Source organism: Triticum urartu, chromosome 3 (assembly GCF_003073215.2).
Source record: "Triticum urartu cultivar G1812 chromosome 3, Tu2.1, whole genome shotgun sequence".
Lineage (NCBI taxonomy): Eukaryota > Viridiplantae > Streptophyta > Magnoliopsida > Poales > Poaceae > Triticum > Triticum urartu.
Genome location: NC_053024.1, coordinates 680,209,756 through 680,228,616, shown reverse-complemented (window position 1 = coordinate 680,228,616; position 18,861 = coordinate 680,209,756). Strand labels below are relative to the sequence as shown.

At 43.2% G+C, this 18,861-nt stretch overlaps 1 protein-coding gene and 1 long non-coding RNA gene across 3 annotated transcripts; one reads left to right on the top strand and one right to left on the bottom strand.

The window, feature by feature from the left end:
* Positions 1-5,533: 5,533 nt before the first annotated feature.
* On the bottom strand, positions 5,534-6,666 carry LOC125547151. The gene is made up of 3 exons (XM_048711142.1): positions 6,610-6,666; positions 6,356-6,505; positions 5,534-6,053 (listed from the first exon to the last, which is right to left on the bottom strand). Exons 1-3 carry the CDS (start codon positions 6,664-6,666, stop codon positions 5,586-5,588), a joined length of 675 nt encoding a protein of 224 aa, XP_048567099.1. The 3' UTR covers positions 5,534-5,585.
* Positions 6,667-10,215: 3,549 nt separating this feature from the next.
* Positions 10,216-18,468, top strand: LOC125545883. Of its 2 annotated transcripts, XR_007300334.1 has the most exons (7): positions 10,216-13,255; positions 13,330-14,970; positions 15,063-15,314; positions 15,618-15,741; positions 16,695-16,756; positions 17,109-17,351; positions 18,003-18,468. It is a non-coding gene; the product is annotated as an uncharacterized LOC125545883 (long non-coding RNA). The 2 variants fall into 2 exon arrangements; XR_007300335.1 differs by lacking the exons at positions 10,216-13,255; positions 17,109-17,351 and having other exon boundaries at positions 14,807-14,970.
* The last annotated feature ends 393 nt before the right edge of the window (positions 18,469-18,861 follow it).

Below are 18,861 nucleotides of genomic sequence, written 5' to 3'. Positions count from 1 at the left end.
CCAATTGGAACAGACCCACAGAGTTTGCTTATGGAGGGTGATGAGCACAACATGCTAACTGAAGATGGAGAAACAGTTATTGAAGATGTAGTTGTTTCAGATTCTGATTTCAGTGACAGTGACTATGACATAGATGATGGTGATGATGATCTTTATGATGACAACATTGACTTTGATGTTGATGAAGAAGCTGATCAGGATGAGGATGATGTGGAGCCTGAATACTTGCTTGAGGATGAAGATCTCAACCTATCAACTGAGCAAGCAGATGAACTTAGGTACAAGTTTAAAGCTTTCAATGCAAAGGTGGACATGATTTCCCCTGTGTTTAAAGTAGGGATGGTATTTGCTGATGTGGTTGAGCTAAGACATGCACTGACTGCATATTCAGTTAGAAACAGAGTGCAGATCAAGAAGATAAAGAATGATAAGAGGAGACTTGAAGCAGTTTGTGAAGATGGTTGCCCATGGTATCTGTATGCTTGCAATGACAACAGGACAAGGGGTTTTGTCATCAAGACTTACTATGGAGAACATGTGTGTCAGAAGAAATGGAAGATAAGGTCACTGACAGCAAAATTCCTGTGCAAGTATTTCATAAATGAGTTCAGAGATGACCAGAAGATGTCACTAGGTACATTTTCAAGAAAAACCACCAATGAATTTTGTCACCCCTAACAGATGGAAGATAGCTAGGGCAGAAATATGCCCAAAGATCAAGAAGAAACTAGACAAGAACACTGAATTTGCTGCTAATTGCCATGTCTCTGAAGCTGGCTAACAATTGTTCAGAGTTCAGTCTGGTAACTCTAGTTATACAGTTGACTTGTGCTTGCACACTTGTGATTGCAGGAGATGGCAGCTCTCTGGAGTACCATGTGGCCATAGTATAGCATGCTGCAGGGAGGAGAGAATTGACCCAGAGCCAATGGTTCATGACTGCTACAGTGTGGAGAATTATCTGAAAGCATATGGATACACTCTGGTTCCACTTAGAGATCCAAAACATTGGGAGAAACAGAATGGAGACAAAGTATATCCACCAGTTTTCACTAAACAGTTGGGAAGGCCAAAGAAAAACAGGAAGAAAACACCAGAAGAGAAGAGAAGCAGGAATGGTGTTAGATATCTGAACAAAAAAGGTGTGACAATGCACTGCTCAATTTGTGGCAGAGCTGACCACAACAAGAAAGGGCACTACAGGTGGCAGGAAGCACTAATTGCAGAAGGAGTAGAGCTTGTTGATGATAACTATGATGATCCAACATTTCTTCAGGTATGCTTCTGTTGCATCTCATTTTGCACAGTTGGCTCTAATGCATGAACTCCCTAAAATGAGCTTATTTGAACATCTTTCTTTTCAGAACATCTTTCCAAACAGGGCAGATCCTAGGTTGGATCCTACTGAGTCACCAACTAGTATGGTTTTTAATATGGCCAGCAGGGACAGAGCAAGAAGACCTCCTCAAAGGGTCCATGGCCCATTGCCTGAGCTCTCTTCATTTGTTGCTGCTGCTGGGGCTGAAATACCACAACCCAGGGTGACTACAGAAATGAATATTGCTAGGCAGACAAGGGCAAGAACTGTAGCTGACATTGCAAGAGGAAAGAAAAGGAGAGGCCGAGGAGAGGTGCATCCAAATGCAAGAAGAGGAAGGGGAGCAAGTGCAGTCTCAGCTCCAGGAAGAGGTGCAAGGGCAGATGCAGGGTCAGGAGAGGGAGCAAGGGCAGATGCAGGGTCAGGAGAGGGAGCAAGTGCAGGTGCTGGGAGAGGGAGAGGAGCAAATGCAGGTGCTGGGAGAGGGAGAGGAGGCCAAGCAGGTGAGAGGGCATGGTGGCTGATGTTTGAAGATGACATTGCCAGTCATATTCCTGACCTAAATGCTCCTCCTGATGATTTTCCTGCTGCCTGATCTACTGGCAGTTGTCAGCCACCATTTTTTGACAAGGCCTATAATTATGTAACTCATAAACTGGCCTTTTTTTGTTATGTCAAACTGTGGCATAAGTTGCCTCATTTTTGGTGGCAAAATGTGGCATATATTGCCTACTTATTTGGATGGCAAACCATGGCATACATTGCCCTTTTTGTAATTAAATATTATAATTAGGAGTTAACTAAATGTTGGAAGATATGTGAATGTTGCAACTTATCTGAATGTTGCTGTTCATTGAATTTTGCTTGTTCACTGAAATAAAAACTTGAAAAATTGTTTTGGAGTAGAGCTTGTTCACTGAAAAAAAACTTGAAAAATTGTTTTGGAGTGAATAATGCTGCTGTTAATTAAAAAGAATTTAGCTGAAAAAAATTGTTTGTCCTGGGCATCGAACCCAGGACCTGTGGATAGCTAACCTAACTGCATTGCCAGTGTGATAGCAATAGTGATTTGTTTAGATGGTGCCACACACTGTAGATAAGCAGGCCCACAAGTTCTGAATTTAGCTGAATTTTGTTGTGTTAACAGAAGTGAATTTTGCTGCTTTTTACTTAAAATAAACTTTATAAAATGTTTTGGAGTGAATACTGCTTATGTTAACTTAATACTTAAGCACAAAGGAGTGAATACTGCTGTTGTTAATTAAAAAGATTTTTTATAAAAAAATGTTTGTCCTGGGCATCGAACCCAAAACCTGTGGATAGCAAACCTAACTGCATTGCCAGTGTGATAGTAGTAGTGATTTGTTTAGGTAATGCCACACATTATAGTTAAGCAGACCCATCGTTCCACTAGCTCGGTCGCTCCGCCGATTCGGTTTCCTAGGCCTTTAAAGCCAACAACTCACTCCACTAGCTCAACTCCACTCAACTCCACCGCGCTCCTAGTCCACCCACGTCGCACCTCGCTCCTCGGACTCCCCGCTACCCCCGCTCCACCAAGAAAACCCCCGCCGCCGAGCTCCACGCCGCCGCCGGCGCCATGGACAACACCCCCGCATGGCAGAGGGCCATCGAGGATCTGGCCGACGACGACGACGCGCTCCGCGCCGACCTGAAGGAGATAGCGCGCTGGTTCCCCTCCGGCCAGATGCTCCTCCACCACGCGCGAGGCCTGGTAAAGGTCATGACTGACGACGAGAAGCGTCGCGCCATGCCCGCACCCGGCGTAGCTCCGGTCCTGGTCTTGCGCTTCGCAATGGCCGAGACACGGTCGGACGATCCGAGGCAGCGCGCGCGGTGGTGGATGTACCGCTCCGCCACCACGCCGTCGCCGCACCCGGATCCGTTCCGGATCGCCTCCAGGATGCAGCGCCTCGACGACGTCGTCCTCGCCCTCCCCGCGCCGGTCAACACCACATACTGGGACCGCTTCAGGCCGGACCTGCTCGTCCACGACGACGTCTCCGACGTCCAACCCTCCTCAGACGATGAATCCTTCTCCGACGACTCCGACTCTAACTCTGGCTACAATACTGACAGCGAGTCTTCAGGCGAGGAGGAGATTGAGGTTGTGGTGCTATCTGACGACGAGCGGGAAGACGTCGTCATGCTAGCTCCCGTCGTCGCCGGCAACGAGGGCAACAGGGACCTCCCCATTGACGTTGATCTGCTGCCTGATGTGCCTGACGTTGTCAAGAAGGAGGTGGTGGAGGACGTGCTGGCGGAGGTGGTGGACGGGCAAGCACGGGATGGCTCCAAGAAGAGGAAGAAGCCGACGAAGATTCAAGTTGCAGGGGAGGTGCGCCGCTCCCAGCGTCTGAAGGAGCTCCAGAAGTGAAGAACTGAAGACTGCAGAATGTAGTTAGGTATGCTTAGTAGCATATAAGTTAGCATATCAGTTAGTACTTAGGTGTGCTTCATATATTGGTAGCACATAAGTTATTTGTAGTTTCGAATGGGCTGGTTTGAACTACTTTTGGTTTCTGTTGAACTACTGCTGCAACTGCCTATGGGTAGAACTTATGCTGCAACTACCTAAGTTATATGTATGTTGCCATCTGTTGCTTTCATATGTTTGTTGTTAGTTAGTTGTATATGGTGCTACAAAATGTTGCTGTTCAGTTAAAACGAGTTTACTGAAACAAATTCAGTTAAGCAAACTGCATACAAATACAAATTCAGTTAAAATGAGTTTACTGAAACAAATTCAGTTAAGTTTACTGAATACAAATACAAGTTTAGTTAAAATGAGTGTACTGAATAGAAATTCAATTATACTTACTGAATACAAATTTGCTAAATTAAGCTAAGCTTAATGAATACAAATTCAGTCATACTTACTAAATACAAATTAGCTTAATTTAGCCAGTAACTAAATTGGCTTGTTTTTATTTTTCTGCCTAAAATTACCCCACAATAATGGGCTACCTCTGCCTACCTACCACCCACCCCTCTTACTCCTATATAAAGCACACCCAATGGCACAAACACCAGTCAAAGCCAAATCCCTCACTTCTCCTCCTTCTCCTCCCCCCAGCCGCCAGAGAGAACCCTAGGAGCACATGGGTCCTGGAGAGGTAGTAGATGCAGAAGAGGTACCCAGTGGAGCTAGGCGTAGAGAGGCAAGAAGGTTGCAAAGAAGGCAGCTGGCAGAGAGGATCCTTGTAGCACGCAACCGCAAGGATGTACAGCAGTTCCTGGAGGCATTCCCACCTGGATCAAATCCCAGTGATGATGATATCATCTACTGGGCAAGGAGGAGGGCTAATCTCCATCCTTTTCAGGTGACTAGGATGAGGTGGAGTAGGATCCTCTACCCAGATGAATGAGCTTTTGCCATGTTTGTGAGTGAGTGTTTCAGGTCACTGCATGTCAATGCAAGTCTATCTATGTATGAGTGAGTGTTTTATCTATGTTTGTGAGTGAGTGTGGTTTATATATGTATGAGTCAGAGATTTATCTATATATGAGTCAGTGTTCTATCTATGTATGTGTCAGTTAACTCTTACCGCAATGTACTAAATCTATACTACTTATTCTCTATTTAGTTCCAATTCTGCACATTTGTACTAGAGTTCAGTTAACCTCATGTTAACTGAAACAAATACATTTAACTAACTTGTCTTCAGATAAAGACCTGTTAACTGAAACAAATACAGTTCACTGTATAGTTAACTCATACAGTTAACTAGAATTCAGTTAGACTCATAATCCATGTTAACTAGAATTGAGCATACTGGAGATGCAAACAAAGAGGGACAAATTGAGTTAACTAAATTTGCATGTAACTGAATCTTCACTGAACTGGTCATTCAGTTTACTGAATCTTCAGTAACACCTTGCTAATTTAGTCAGTCATACAAATTCAGTTAACTAAAAGAAAATTCAGTCTAATAACACCTTGCAACAACACAACTTGGGGCAGTCATACAAATTCAGTTAACTAGAAGCAAATTCAGTCTAATACAACTTGCAACAACATAACTTGGGCAGTCATACAAATTCAGTGCCTTACAGGATACTGGCATACAAATCAACCAAGTTCACTAAAAGAGTGCAAACAATTAATAGCTGCTACTTAAGGCAGCATTACATAAACAATGAATTACTCAAATTCATCTAAGATTTCCTTCACCCTCCTTATCTTGCTCTTGGTCTCCTCCTTGTGCCTGAACAAATCACCAATCATGTACTCTAGTTTCTTCTTCTACTTCTTCAGGTCATCCCTCTGTGACACAACTTTGTCCAACTCTTCCTTCATGTTGTCCATCTGTTCCTTCATGCTGTCCATCTGTTGCTTCATCTCATCCCTCTCTTTCTCTGCCTTAGCCCTCACAAACTTATGAATGCTAGTGCTAGATTTATCAGACAGCTTCTTCTTCTCAAGCTCTTGCTTTAGGTCAGAAACAACAAGTCTTGCATTGCCCAACTCAGTAATTGCCTGCTCCTTGTCAGCCACCATCTTAGCAAAATCCAGTTTAAAAAACCTCAATTCTTTGTCCATCTTTTCTTTCTCTCTCACAACCCTAAGATTTTCTTCAGCAAGATGTAAGTTCTCACTGATCCTTAGCTTGTTCTCATCATCATACATGCCCCAAACCCTGGCTAAACTCATCTTCAGAGTGGCAGGCCATTCAGGGTCAATCCACTCCACAAACTTGCATTTAGGTATTTCCTAACAGATAAGATAGAATTCAGTTAGTTCATTTGAATTCAGTTAAGTTCAGTTAACTGAATTTAAATTCAGATAAGTTCAGCTATTTCATTCTAATTCAGTTAAGTTCTGTTATTTCATTTAAATTCAGTTCAGTTCAGTTAGTTCATTTGAATTCAGTTAAGTTCACTAACAAGATGTTGTTAACTCAAAGATTCAATTAAGTTCAGAAACTAGATGCTCTTAACTGAAAATGCACTCCTCCACATTTACATGGCACACTCTTATACAGATCACATTGCAAGTTTGGTTGATCTACTAACCTTTTGTGCACAAGCAAGATACCTCCTTCCACTGTCAACTGATTCAAAGCACACAAACTTCTCACACACACACTGGTGTTCACATCTAGCTTCAAGATCTGGAGCAAGGCCTGTCCACTCAGAGCAGAAAATGGTGGCAGGAGCGGGAGCCTACAACATTGTTTACAACATATTCTTGTCAGCAAATAGGCAGGCACCATCTAGGCTGAAATTTTGCTCAATCCCTAACTGCCAGAGACATAGCCAAGACTAACCTCACTTGTCACAGAGTAGCCGTCGGACGAGCTAGATCCTTCACTCCAAGATACCATTGGGGCGACCTGGATGGCGGCGTGAGCTGTACGGCGGCGGCGAGCTTGCTGGCGGCGCGGCGTGGATAAGCTGATGCTGGAGCCGAGGGGGCAAGGGGGCAGATGGGGAACGAGTGGACCAGCGAGCGGACGTGAAGTGGATTCCTCCGACAGATTTAATTCAGGTGTGGGTAACTGCGGGTTGAAACAGGGAAAAGGCAGGGGGTTTTGTGCAAAACTACAGGAACTGACCGGCCCAGCCACTTGGCAGCCAAATGGCGAGCTCTGATTGGCCTGGGACTAAAACATCACATTGGGTGCAAGTTGGGGTATGAGTTAGTATAGTTTTGCAACTTTGGGACTAGATCATCACATTGGGTGCAAGTTAGGGTACCTGGGGTGCTATTACCTCCTTTTCGAACTTTCACCGATGAACATGCAACACATGCAGCCAAAATGTGATAGGAGAGAGAAGAGAATGGGTCCATGCAGAATTCTTTGTCCAACCGGGAGAGAGGTCGGGAGAGAGAGGGATTTGCATGGAGAATCTTTTATCTCCACCCCTTTGTCCCATGTGCATTGAGTACTAGTGATTTCTTATTCAAGGAAGTGACATTTAGGATATTTATTTGATATTTTTAGAGAGCAGACTTTAGTGAAAGAGAGAAGAAAGAGAGAAAGAGAGTTGCATGTAAAGTTTATGAGAGAAAGATGCGCTGCATGCAGAAAAGAGAGAGAGGTCTTCAAAACAAGCCCAATATTGAATATATGTTAACGTTTTCTATATGAAATGGTATGAAACATGACGTACAGCTTGCTTGACAAGTGTATCAATCAGAGTTTTTAAAGTTTCGTCAAACCCAGGGGCGATTCTACTGGGAGGCTTTAACAGGCTCAAGCCCCCCCTCCAGCACTGTAAAATTTATTTCTACTACTAGTTTTAAGGCCCAGTCCAGCTACTTGCAGGCCCAATTCAACACATATTTGCATGACCCAGACAGCCCAGCCTGCCCTCCATTTTTTTCTAGATTCGCCACTGGTCAAACCGTATATCAAAATTCAGTGAAATATATTCATGTCTGATCTGGGTTAAAAGATCTTGTCGCAATCAACCAAAATATGCAGACCTTACCAAGATGTTCTTGCATCGGCTGCTGCTAAACATAACAAGATTTTTTTTCCCGTATTTTTTTAACGAGATGTACTACTGTTCATATGAGGGATGTACTATTGTGCGTGCACGTGACATGTGAGAAGCTGCATCCATGTCTCTCTCGCATTAAAAATCTCCTGACATGTTGTCCATCGTGTTCCTGAGAGATTCCAAAAGAGAGTGGACAAAAGAAGGCCAGTGGGCTGGTCTGGCGGAAGAGACAGACATGACCCATCATGTCAGGTGCAGTTCCCGCAGGATTAAGCATTGAGCGTCTGACGCCCGCTGCTGATTTTTACATTGCTGCACACATCCACATGAACAAGAAGCCAGAATGGATGGCTGCGATAGTGGGTACCACATAGGCCGAGCTACAAAAAACCGTTCTCACTTATTATCATTATTCTGCTTTATTTTTGAGAATTTTGTATTTCTGCTTAGCCTTGTTCTGTTGTGTTTCACGGCCGGTCACCTGGACAGCCAAAACTACTGTGACATGTATGCACTTCATAATAAAAAATGGTGGAAGTTAACTTTTGGATAGCCCTAAAGGAGATTTCTGCCTCTTAGTACTGTATTGGAAGAGTGCTAGCTGACTCTAGTCATGGTGAAATATCTGAACATTTCACCTGTTGGATATTTTAGCTGTTGTCGGCTGTTGATTTATTTCCCATCTATTGTTTCTGTTTGTGTACCATCATCAACGCGTGCGGTGATGCAAACCTCGCACTCGCGTGTTGTTACTCTACATTTGTAGAACCTTGCACTCCGTGAAACGCACATCCAGATGATTGCAACTTTGGCCTGTAGTGCCGCCGCCGCCACTGGTACTTCTAATTTTCAGTATTGATGGTGCCAAGCTAGAGCCATTGATCGATCTGAGTCAAGTGTAGCAAGCTGGAGAGTACACTGAAGCTGCTCTCGGTGTGGATTTCTAACCTCTAAGTTCCATATAAATGGGAAGCTCTAGCTGCTTTGCCCTCCATTCTCATGGTGTTCCTCCCGTGTCCGCCGGTGGATAGCTCCACTATATGGTCCTTGTTTTACTTTGTTTGGGCTGTTGCTGTTGTACAGGAATGTGGGTCGATCTGACGGCCCTTCGACAATGCCTTGTTCTGTATTTTACCTGCTGTTTTGGTTTGGAGATATGGTCCATTAGAGCAAGGGGCGGAAGGGGGATTCCTAGAATTCAATGCAGCCGAGGTGTGTGGGTAGGGATTATGGAGGACGCACTTCCCATTTCCACAATAGGTTTGGATTGCAGCCATCGCACACAATATATTTTGTAAGAAGTTATGGAAGCATCTCAATCTCCATACATGAAGACCCACAGGTATATATTGATTGATCGAGGGATTACAGAGGGAGGCGCAGCCGTGGCTAACAGCCAGAGAGATTACAGGAGATGGGATAGAGAGGTTTAAACAGAAATATCTCTAACTAGTCTAACATCTCAATATCTTAATTTGATACTCAAGTCTGCGCCTATATGTTGTTACACGTGACTATGTAATGTCTAACACCCTCTCTTAATCTAAGCTTCTTAAGTTTAGATTATGCTTGAATTCTTCAAATGGTCCTGTAGCCAAGGCCTTTGTGAAACCATCTGCAACTTGATATTTTGAAGAAACAAACCGAATCTCCAATTCCTTGCTTGCAACCCTTTCTCGAACAAAGTGATAATCTCAGTATGCTTAGTTCTAGCATGAAAGATAGGGTTAGAAGAGAGATATGTGGAACCAAGATTGTCAGACCAAAGACATGGAGTTTGTATGTAACATATCCCAAGCTCCTTGAGCATAGACTTTACCCATATGATTTCTGCTGTTGCGTTTGCCATTGCCTTGTAGTCCGCCTCAGTAGAGACGGTTGCCTGTTTCTTTGCACACCATGAAATAAGATTAGGTCCAAAGAAAACCGCAAAACCACATGTGGACCGTCTATCATCCAACCGCGACCACCGTAAGAAGCTGCCACAGACACTGGTCGGCTTCTTCCACGAAGCCGACAACCCAGAACGCTTCCCTGAGAGGGTTCGCTGTTTCACCAATGCTTCAGGGGGAAGCTACCCTCGGGTCTCTCCGTCCTTCTATTTCCTTCCCAATTTCGCGAGCCTTGACCTCGACATCTTGGACCGGAAAGTTGTGGCGTAGGACGAGCTTCCCGGTACCCTCTATCCTGGCCGTTTGTTCACTTCGTGATCCGTGTGGCTGAATGCATCATGAGTCCACCTTCTGACGGCGTCAGGCTCATTAACGTAGGCAATTAGCAGAGCCATACAGCGTCCACTCTGCATGCGCACAGTGGTCAGCTTAGGCCGCACAGGCACCTGCAGCCTGCATAATGTAGTCAACATCCGCGCACTGTACACACGTGAAGAGCATATAGCGCATGCTAATTAGTACTCCTACCGATACTGCCTGGGTTACATCCTCAAGAACTGCACATTAAATCAGTTTTACAGAAAATTAGCAAACATGAAGGCTACTTTTATTGATAGATGCGTCAGGTCAAGTTCCTGTAGTACACTCATCGGTCAACTCTAAAATTCTGTAGAATACCTCAACATTTCTATCTCCCTCTTGAACTTTGCATGCTCTCTTTCTCTCCGTTAATGTTGCATGCAGCTTGTGAAAAATCTCTCACAAAATATCTTTGGAAAAGCTTCACATGCAGTTCTCTCTCTTGACTTTTGGATGCAACTTCTGAAAAAGTTCTACATGTTGGTCGAGAAAGGAAGAGTGAGAGTGGCCGTGAGAGGTTTGAGAGAGTCAGAGAGAGAAAAAGGAAGGGGAAGTAGAGAGAGAGGGGGAGAGCAGCTTTCAAGAGAACAAACGGTGAGAGAGAGGGACCTGTTCATTTGAGATTCAGGTTTTGTTTTACGCAGTTGTGCCTTGTCTCTATCATCAACAGTGGATAGGCATGCGGGGCTATTACTGTGTCAGAGGCTGCATGTGTGGGAAAAGAGACGGCATGAGGCTGCATGTGAGAGAGACAGCATGCGGTCAGGGGGCAGATGTCCTGTCACCTCATGACCAGTGTATCCTGCCAGTGTATTATGTCCTAACAAAGCTGCAGCTATTCAAACTTTTGCACATATCTCAATGCATCATAGTCAATTCTGGACGGCCCTGATATAGGGTACCAGGTAGCTCGATCTACAAAAAACCGTGCTCCATCTTGGACTGCTGCAATGGCCTCCTTCTCTGCCGCTGGTGGAAGGGGACTAAACCAAAAACAGTGGATTACATTGTGTGCAACCCCGCTACACACAAATGGTTAGTCGTGCCTAGCTCCATCTGGTCCAACAAGCAGGGCAAGGTGATCGCTGCTCGTTTGGGGTTCGACCCGGCTGTCTCCTCCCACTTTAATGTGTTTGTGTTTGTGCCTAAGTTTGTTATGCATGAGGATGCTCCTGATGATGATGATGATTTATTTAATTTCCAAGAGGGTTCTACTCGTCCGAAACTGGAGTTTGGATTTATAGGGATGCCGTTTGGATGGGCTATCGAGCTGATGTACCTACCAATTCAAGACCCGTCTTTCTTGCAGGGATGTTGTATATGTCTGCGTTTGGTAAACGGGTTATAGCCGTTGACTTGGAGGGAAATAACTGGAGGGTCATCCCTACTCCTGTGGCACCACAACATAAGGGTAAACCCAATGATATTTATCTATCACGAGGACAATTGCATTATGCTCACAGAGGCTTCTAAGCTATCAATCTGGGTTCTTGAGGATTACAATAGTGAAAATTGGATCTTGAAGCACAAGGTCAGCCACTCACGACTATTTGGAGAAGAGTATTCATCGTTGGGGGAGGATTACAGCCTTATCTCAATCCACCCACAACACAATATGATTTTCATGATCTGTGGGTGGAAAAAGACGCTAATGTCATATGACATGGATTCCAGGGAGTTGCGTAAAATAAGGAAACTTGGATGGGATTGTAAGCCTCCTTATATTCCATATGTTCCCTTGTTCTCCGAGTCACTGGGAGATGGGCGCTAGAAGTCTTACTCGCATGGTGCAACTGTGCATTTTTCTATCTTATTGATGATATCGGAGTTAGATATTGGACACAAGCAATAGTGACTTGGCTAGACCTCTGTGAAATTGTGAGGTTCTTGTCAACTTAGTAACTCGGTTACCTTCCAGGTTCTTAGCCACGGTTAGAATGATCGTTTTGTTTGAACCATTATTAATGACTTGAATTTCTAGACCGTGGTCTCTTTCTATTTATTTGCTTCTGGATTACATATGTATTGCAACGCTTGGATGCAAAAGTTGTGTTCTGGACTTATATGCGGAGAACTCTAGTCCTGATACATACATGGATCATTTTTATTTTTTAACTTTTGTCAGGCTTGACTGTCTGAAACTCTGATACCTGAATCCCATTATTTCAATGACTAACAATATGGCTTGGAAGCTTTTCTCGGTACCCTTCCAAAGATAAAATGATCTATATGTAAGGTATCTTTCCCATAATTAGACAATGTTGTTCAAGGTGTACAACTTTCTAATTCAAACTGGATTGGATGTCATTTTGTAGACAGAATTTGTTCTGGAGTATCAGATCTTCAATTTTGTAGTGAACCATGCCTTCCACCTGAATTAGGAGTTAATGGGATTCTACATTTGCCTTCCTTCCATAATTTCTTAGAAGCTAATTTCATAGTAGTTGTTGGCGTGGAAGGAAACAATTTCTGGATCATTGGTATTCCTGTTATCCTATACCAGTGATGTTCTTTTATGTTATCTATGCGAGTACTGCTGATTTTGAACTATCACTCGGTTCTTGAGGACTACATTAGTACTGAAAAATGGACTTTGAAGCACAATCTCAGCCACTCACAGAGAGTATTCATTGTATGCACAAGATTTTAGTGTTATCTTGGTCCACCCGCGGAACACAATTTGCTTTTCATCGTCGGATGATAAGACACTGATGTCATACGATGTGGATTCTATTGAGCTGCGTTTTATACGTCAAGTTGGATCTGATTGTCAAGTTGAATGGTCTGCCTGGACGGGAAGCCTCCTTGTTCTCAGAGTCATTGGAAAATGGGCATTAAGTGTCTTGCTTGAGTAGTGAGTGAGTTGGTTAGAGCTTTGTGAAGTTGTGATAGTTCTTGTTGGTACTAGAGTGCACTCAGGCACCTTTGTGTACCTATATATATTAGACTGAACCATGGATAATAAGATCGCTTTGTTGAACCATGGACGTCTTTGATATCTTGAGCCTTCCTTTTGCATTTATTTGCATTGCAACTTCTTGGTTATAAAAAATGATTCTGCCTTTTATGGCATTTGCAGAGCTACAAGTCTTGGCATGTAGATGGATCTCCTTTTGCTTTGTGATGCTTGAATGCCTAAATCCCTTTTTTGTAGCAATGTGCCTTGAAAGCTTTTGTTTATGTCCTCCCAATGATGAAATGATATATGTTTAAGGTACTTTTTTCTCTTTTTTTCCTGTTAAGGTATAGAATTTTGGCAGTTCAAACAGGATGCATGTCATTTTGTAGGTAGAAGATTCTTTGGAATATCAGATCTTCACATTTTAAGAGGACGATGGATTCCACCTGAAGTAGAAGGATGGTTTTTAATATTCTGAGGTGGTTTTGAATACTGTAAGATAGCTATCACAACTGTAGAGCATGTTGGTATTATCTTAATAAAATATTGAAATGACTGGTATTCTTTTTTGTTACAACAACCAACCGTTTTGTCACTTGATAATCATATTATAATGTTTAATTCCTAACTTAGCCTTGTTGGAAGTGATTTTCAGGCACTCCTAAGATATTTCACTAAAGGTTTGAGTAAGCAGTCGCACTAATGTTCTTAATTAGTTTTTGGTTCTGCCTGTGAACTTCACATGGCACCTACTATATCATTTGTAGTTCTATTTATGACTGTTCTATGTGCTAGACAATTGAAACTTGTGAAAATGGCATTTAGGTTGTTCTCATGATAACTGGTCGAAGTTAAACTTCCGAAGCCCATCTGTCTACATTGTGTTGTAAATGAATTTCCTATTGCTTGATCATTTTAGCTTTTACTCCCTCCGTCCCATAATATAAAAGCTCTTATATTATGGGATGGGGGAGTAGCTATTGGTCTCCTGTCTATTTATTTATGTTTCTACTTCTACGTGTGATCAATGTGTGCAGTTGCATTGCCTTATTGGAATGGCCACAATAATTGCCTTACCTGTCTGAAGTTGTTGTCTTGCTGACATGAGTAAGTAAATTGCTCTGGTTCATGGTGTCTTGCTGGTTCATTAGATTGAGTTATATGTTATGATACCGGAGATGCATGCTATCTTTCGATTGTTGTATACAAAATGTTTGAACCTGCTGCTGCACTCTGTGTTGGTGTACAGCGATTCTAGTTCCCAAGTCAATTGCACATGCTTGTAGGATGTGCTGCAATGTTTTTTTTAGGGAAGGATGTGCTGCAATGTTGGTTACAGTGTTAGTTGATCTTTTCACTGTTTTAGCTCACTTGGCTGTTGAGCGAGTAGAAACAAATTTGTTCCTAGGACAGGTGCCAACCTTCCTGACGTTGTTTGTAAACTGGACTTCTAACAGGAGGATTTCCAAATTATCATCTGTATCATCACTATTTTCAGCGGAACAATGGATCAAACGCAATATACTAGTGTATGATAACAAAGGAAAAAAAAGAGAGAAGTCAGTATTGCCTCTCAAATCTGTATCGGGCTTCTTCACGGACTGTAAAATAGAGATGGAGATGCACTGACCTAAAGAAGCGGTGACCAACAAATACTCAATTGAACACGTGCACATATTGCCTATATTGGTGTACCGACGCGGAGTTTTTGGTCGCGAGCTCACGTGCGCTCGATATCGACGACGTCCGTTAGCGCCTCTGGATCTGAGCTATTATTCTATACGCGCGGTTGGGGTGCGCCAGAAATTGAGTACTGTTGGGAAATACGTACCCGTTTGTGGTGGGTGGTGGGCCATTGCGACGGGGCAGAGTTGACGGGTCTAACGACAGTTTGGACGGCAGTCGGCCTTCGGCGAAGTGAGCTGCGTACCAGAATCGGCGGTCACGTCTGATACATGGATCAGGAAGTTCGTTTTCCTTTACCGGTTGCAGAGCACCGCGGGATAGAGGTAAGGAGCGCCGGCGGCGAGGTACGTGGATCTTTGATTTCCCGGCAATGCCATCCCCATTTTTAGGCCTATCGCTTTGCTGATGCAGATGATTGATTTTTTTCAAGTTTCAGATCCGCTCTGCTTGAGGAGGCAGGGGAGAGTTTGGTGGCGGGCCCTGTGGCTGTGAATGGCCCTGCGGTGGCGGTTTTGGAGGTGGCGCAGCAGGTGGAGGGCGAGGTGACGCAGCATCGGAGGGTGGACAGCGGCGAAGCACAAATCTTCTCGGCGAAGGAGGCGGCGGCCGAAAGAATGGAGAGCTCGCCTCCGACGTCCGAGCTATCAACGGGGAAGATGAATCCCCAAGCGCTGGGTTGTAACAAGAGGTTAGTGAAAGGCAACTTGCATCACATCATAGATTCAGGGATTTAGGACGTAAAACTAGTCGTGACTGAAGAAATCCTACAGTTAAAGCAAGTGCCGATTGGTCTCTGCATTCAGAAAAAAGCATGCTATACTGTGCTTGCAGGCTGATTGCTCTCTGCATTCAGAAAATTCATGCTATGTGCCTGTTTTTGCAGGCTGATTGCTCTCTGTATTCTGAAAAATTATGCAATATGTGCCTGTGTTTGCAGGCTGATTGCTCTGTGCATTCAGAAAATTTATGCAATGCATACCTATGTTTGCAGGCTTAGGATTGGTGCTGCCGCACCGAGCAGAACACCGCGCCCAAGTTGAATCAGCCCATGATCGAGAAGGCTGTCAGGTGTTGCAGAGAGAACCCAACTGAGAACGTGATCGCGCCGGTCCTTGGTACTACTTTCGACTCTTTGGGCGAAGCATACGACTTGTGTGTACATGTAGGTGAATATCATCCGGAAAGCATGGTAAAGCAGGTGTGTCGTCCTTGTGTACCATTTGAGATGATGTTATGTCGTACTTCAGCGAGTCAGCAGATAACTGCTTCTGTATTGACACCTTGTGCAAGAATGAGAATCGGGCAACACCAGAGTCTGCTTGACATGAAAGTCATAAGTTAGCGCAGATAAATTGCGTCAAATGAAATCAACAGGAATGATAAGCTTAGTTGGGAGCTTCAAACTAGAGAGTGACGGGGTCACTGAGAATTCAGGTTCGATGGGGTGCCTCCAGCTTAAATAAGGGTTTTTGGTTTCTGCTTCATAATCAAGTTGAGCAAAACGGCGGAAAACCAAGGGGATCAGTTCATGACCAATTATTCTGTTGCCGACAAGCTGGTCCCTAATTGTATAGCTTGTAATCTGAACGAATCTTGGCTCCTCGTGAACAATGAAGTTGCTGCATTGTCGGGGACATCTTTGTTAGTGCGGCCAAAATAAACAAGCTGAGGGTGAGGGGTGGACTATTGGGTTAGACTAGTGTAGTGATGCGCATGAATACCAGGCTAGCTCACTATCTGGTGCATATATGGACTGCTCAAGGAGTTCAGCAACACTAGCTTATTTCCTTCAAAGAGGACTGTGATCTCAAACTTTTTATTTATGTCTTCAGTATCTGCCATTTTTAGTTATTCTCTTCATTTTTTGTCTGACCATAGTTAGTCTCTTTCAGATATCTTAGGCTCTAGTTGTTCATTTCTATTTATTCAGTCACCCATTTCTGTTAGTGTTCAGTTTTTATGTTCATTGCTCTATCTGCAATTTACATGAGCTAACTCTCTCAGTCATCACTCTTTATTCATTAGTCCATGTTGAGTCCCTCAATTTTTCCTTTTTCTTTTTTGGCAGTCTATGCTGCATGCTCGTCAGTGAGCCTGTCAACAGGAAAGGGAGAGGGTAGAAGTTGAGCGGTAATCTCTTCATTCAGATGTTTTCCTTGGCAATTGTTTGACGCAGAGCATTCTTGTCTTTGGATTTTATGGACGTTGCAAGCTAACATGCATGATTCGAAAAGAGACAACTTAACGGCTGGCATTCAGTAAACTTTCTGTCGAATTGTTAGTAAACTTTTGATACAGAGCCTAGATATCAGGTTTTTTTTTTCTATTTTAGATTTCTTTTGTTTAATTCATTGTTCTTCTTTTAATTCATTGTCATTTCTTCAGTCTATATTCAGTTTATGTGTTTTCAGTCAGTTTTCAGTCTATTATTCACTTTATCATTTCAGTTTTTAGTCTTCATTTTATTTTCTTCATCATTCAGAACCCATGGATTGAATGAGGTTTCAGTGGCGTCGAATTGCACCATGATCAGATACATGCTGTGAAATCATATTTTGCGTGGGGGCGCCAACAAGCCTGCCGACAGCGATGTCACTTCCAGAGTTCGAGTGGCTGTAGCAGCAAGAAGGAACTGCCTATTGCTGGCGGGGCTCAAGCGGTGTCACTTTCAGTGGCTATAGCAGCCAAAAAAACCAAAACCCCTCTATATTCTGATGGCAAATCTGTAAGCATCTCACTAATGAAAGAGCTTATCACCATGACGTGTACGTGTGCGTTTTAAAAATGTGAGGCTAAGGTCAACCATCAACCCAAAATGTTTTTCTGTCACTAACCACCTGAAATTTATGTACAACTTTTCAGTTTTTATTGATTGATTGATTGATGCCTTTGTTCTTGACAATCCTTTACGAATCTACTCTGCTTTTGTGGATAGGCGAAAAAGATTGTTTTTTTAGTATTTCTTGCTTCAGTAGATTATTGAACGAGGTTTCAGAGCAGATTGAGAGAAAAAGAGAAATGTTAGTTCATGCCTCAGTACATTATTTTTCTTGCTCCAGTACATTATTTTCTACATTACTTTTTCAATATTTCTTGCTTCAGTACATTATTTTTCTCTTACTACATTTCTTTGTTGTTTTGATTCCGAAAAGGCTACCTTAACAGCACAACTACACTTTTTTTTCCTTTTCAGCTCTCAAACTGCAGCCTAGTATTGTTGTCAGTTCTGTTTTTGATTTGGATCTGATATGGTTAGCCCTATCTAGTTTTTCTGTATATGCTACGCCTAGTTATAACTACTTCCATCTTTTAACAGCTGTCCTAGTTTTGTTGCTCACCGGCTGACACCTTCTTTTTCTCTTTCTCTTTTTATCAGATGTATGAATTGCACGTGGCATCACATAAATTACCATTCGAGATAAGTTCCAGTCTGCAGATCTCAGGGGACAGTATGGCTGGAATACGCTTGGTAACAGGGAGCATTACCACTGCTGTGTACAAGACCTCTAAGTAAGACCGAATCAAATTTAAGGAGGGATGGAAGGAGTTTACTATGGGGAAGGACCTAAGGTTTGGCAATGCTATACTAATCACTTTCAGGTGCAGCGCATTTGAGGAGTTCATAAGGATAATGATCATCAACAAGATTTAAGAGTTGCTTGAGTTCAGTCAGGAGGACGAGGATGTGATTCTCGGAAGTATAATTCGTTCGCGGCACGCAGTTTTTAATTTGTTATTGTTGTCAGTGGAACAATCAATTATCAGTGTGTCCGTATGTATATGTTTGCTAAGCTACTGGAACCTTTGTATGAACCATCTGTTTTCAGTATATTTTTCTTCAATCTGCTTTCATGTATGTATTGTCAATCAATCGACAAGCTATGCTCAATAGCATCAGTCTTTTCTCAATCATCATCAGCCATTCATTCTAATCATTCTTTCAGCCGATCGGCAGATGGTCAACACGATGATGGAAAAAAAAAAGAACCCAAGTGAGGGGTTAAAAATAACTAGAAGTAGTGTGAGCCATGAAAAAACAACGACTACCTTGGAGTGAGAGAACGTTCAGAGATAACCATGATTACACACTATGACCTGATAAGAACAGAGCGGTGGATATATAGCAGAAAACAGAATATTAGCATGCCAGTTGCCAGCTTACACGGGCCGTACTACGTAATGGAAGGCCAACGCTAGGCGCCGGCGCACCGGCCCAAATTCACGTCCTAGCCCTT

Excerpts from the sequence above, each read along its gene's own strand:
- LOC125547151 (XM_048711142.1), bottom strand. The coding sequence starts at position 6,666 with ATGGTATCTTGGAGTGAAGGATCTAGCTCGTCCGACGGCTACTCTGTG. Across the intron at positions 6,506-6,609 it reads GCTACTCTGTGACAAGTGAG|GCTCCCGCTCCTGCCACCAT; the intron begins GTTAGTCTTGGC and ends ACAATGTTGTAG. Across the intron at positions 6,054-6,355 it reads ATCTTGCTTGTGCACAAAAG|GAAATACCTAAATGCAAGTT; the intron begins GTTAGTAGATCA and ends CTTATCTGTTAG.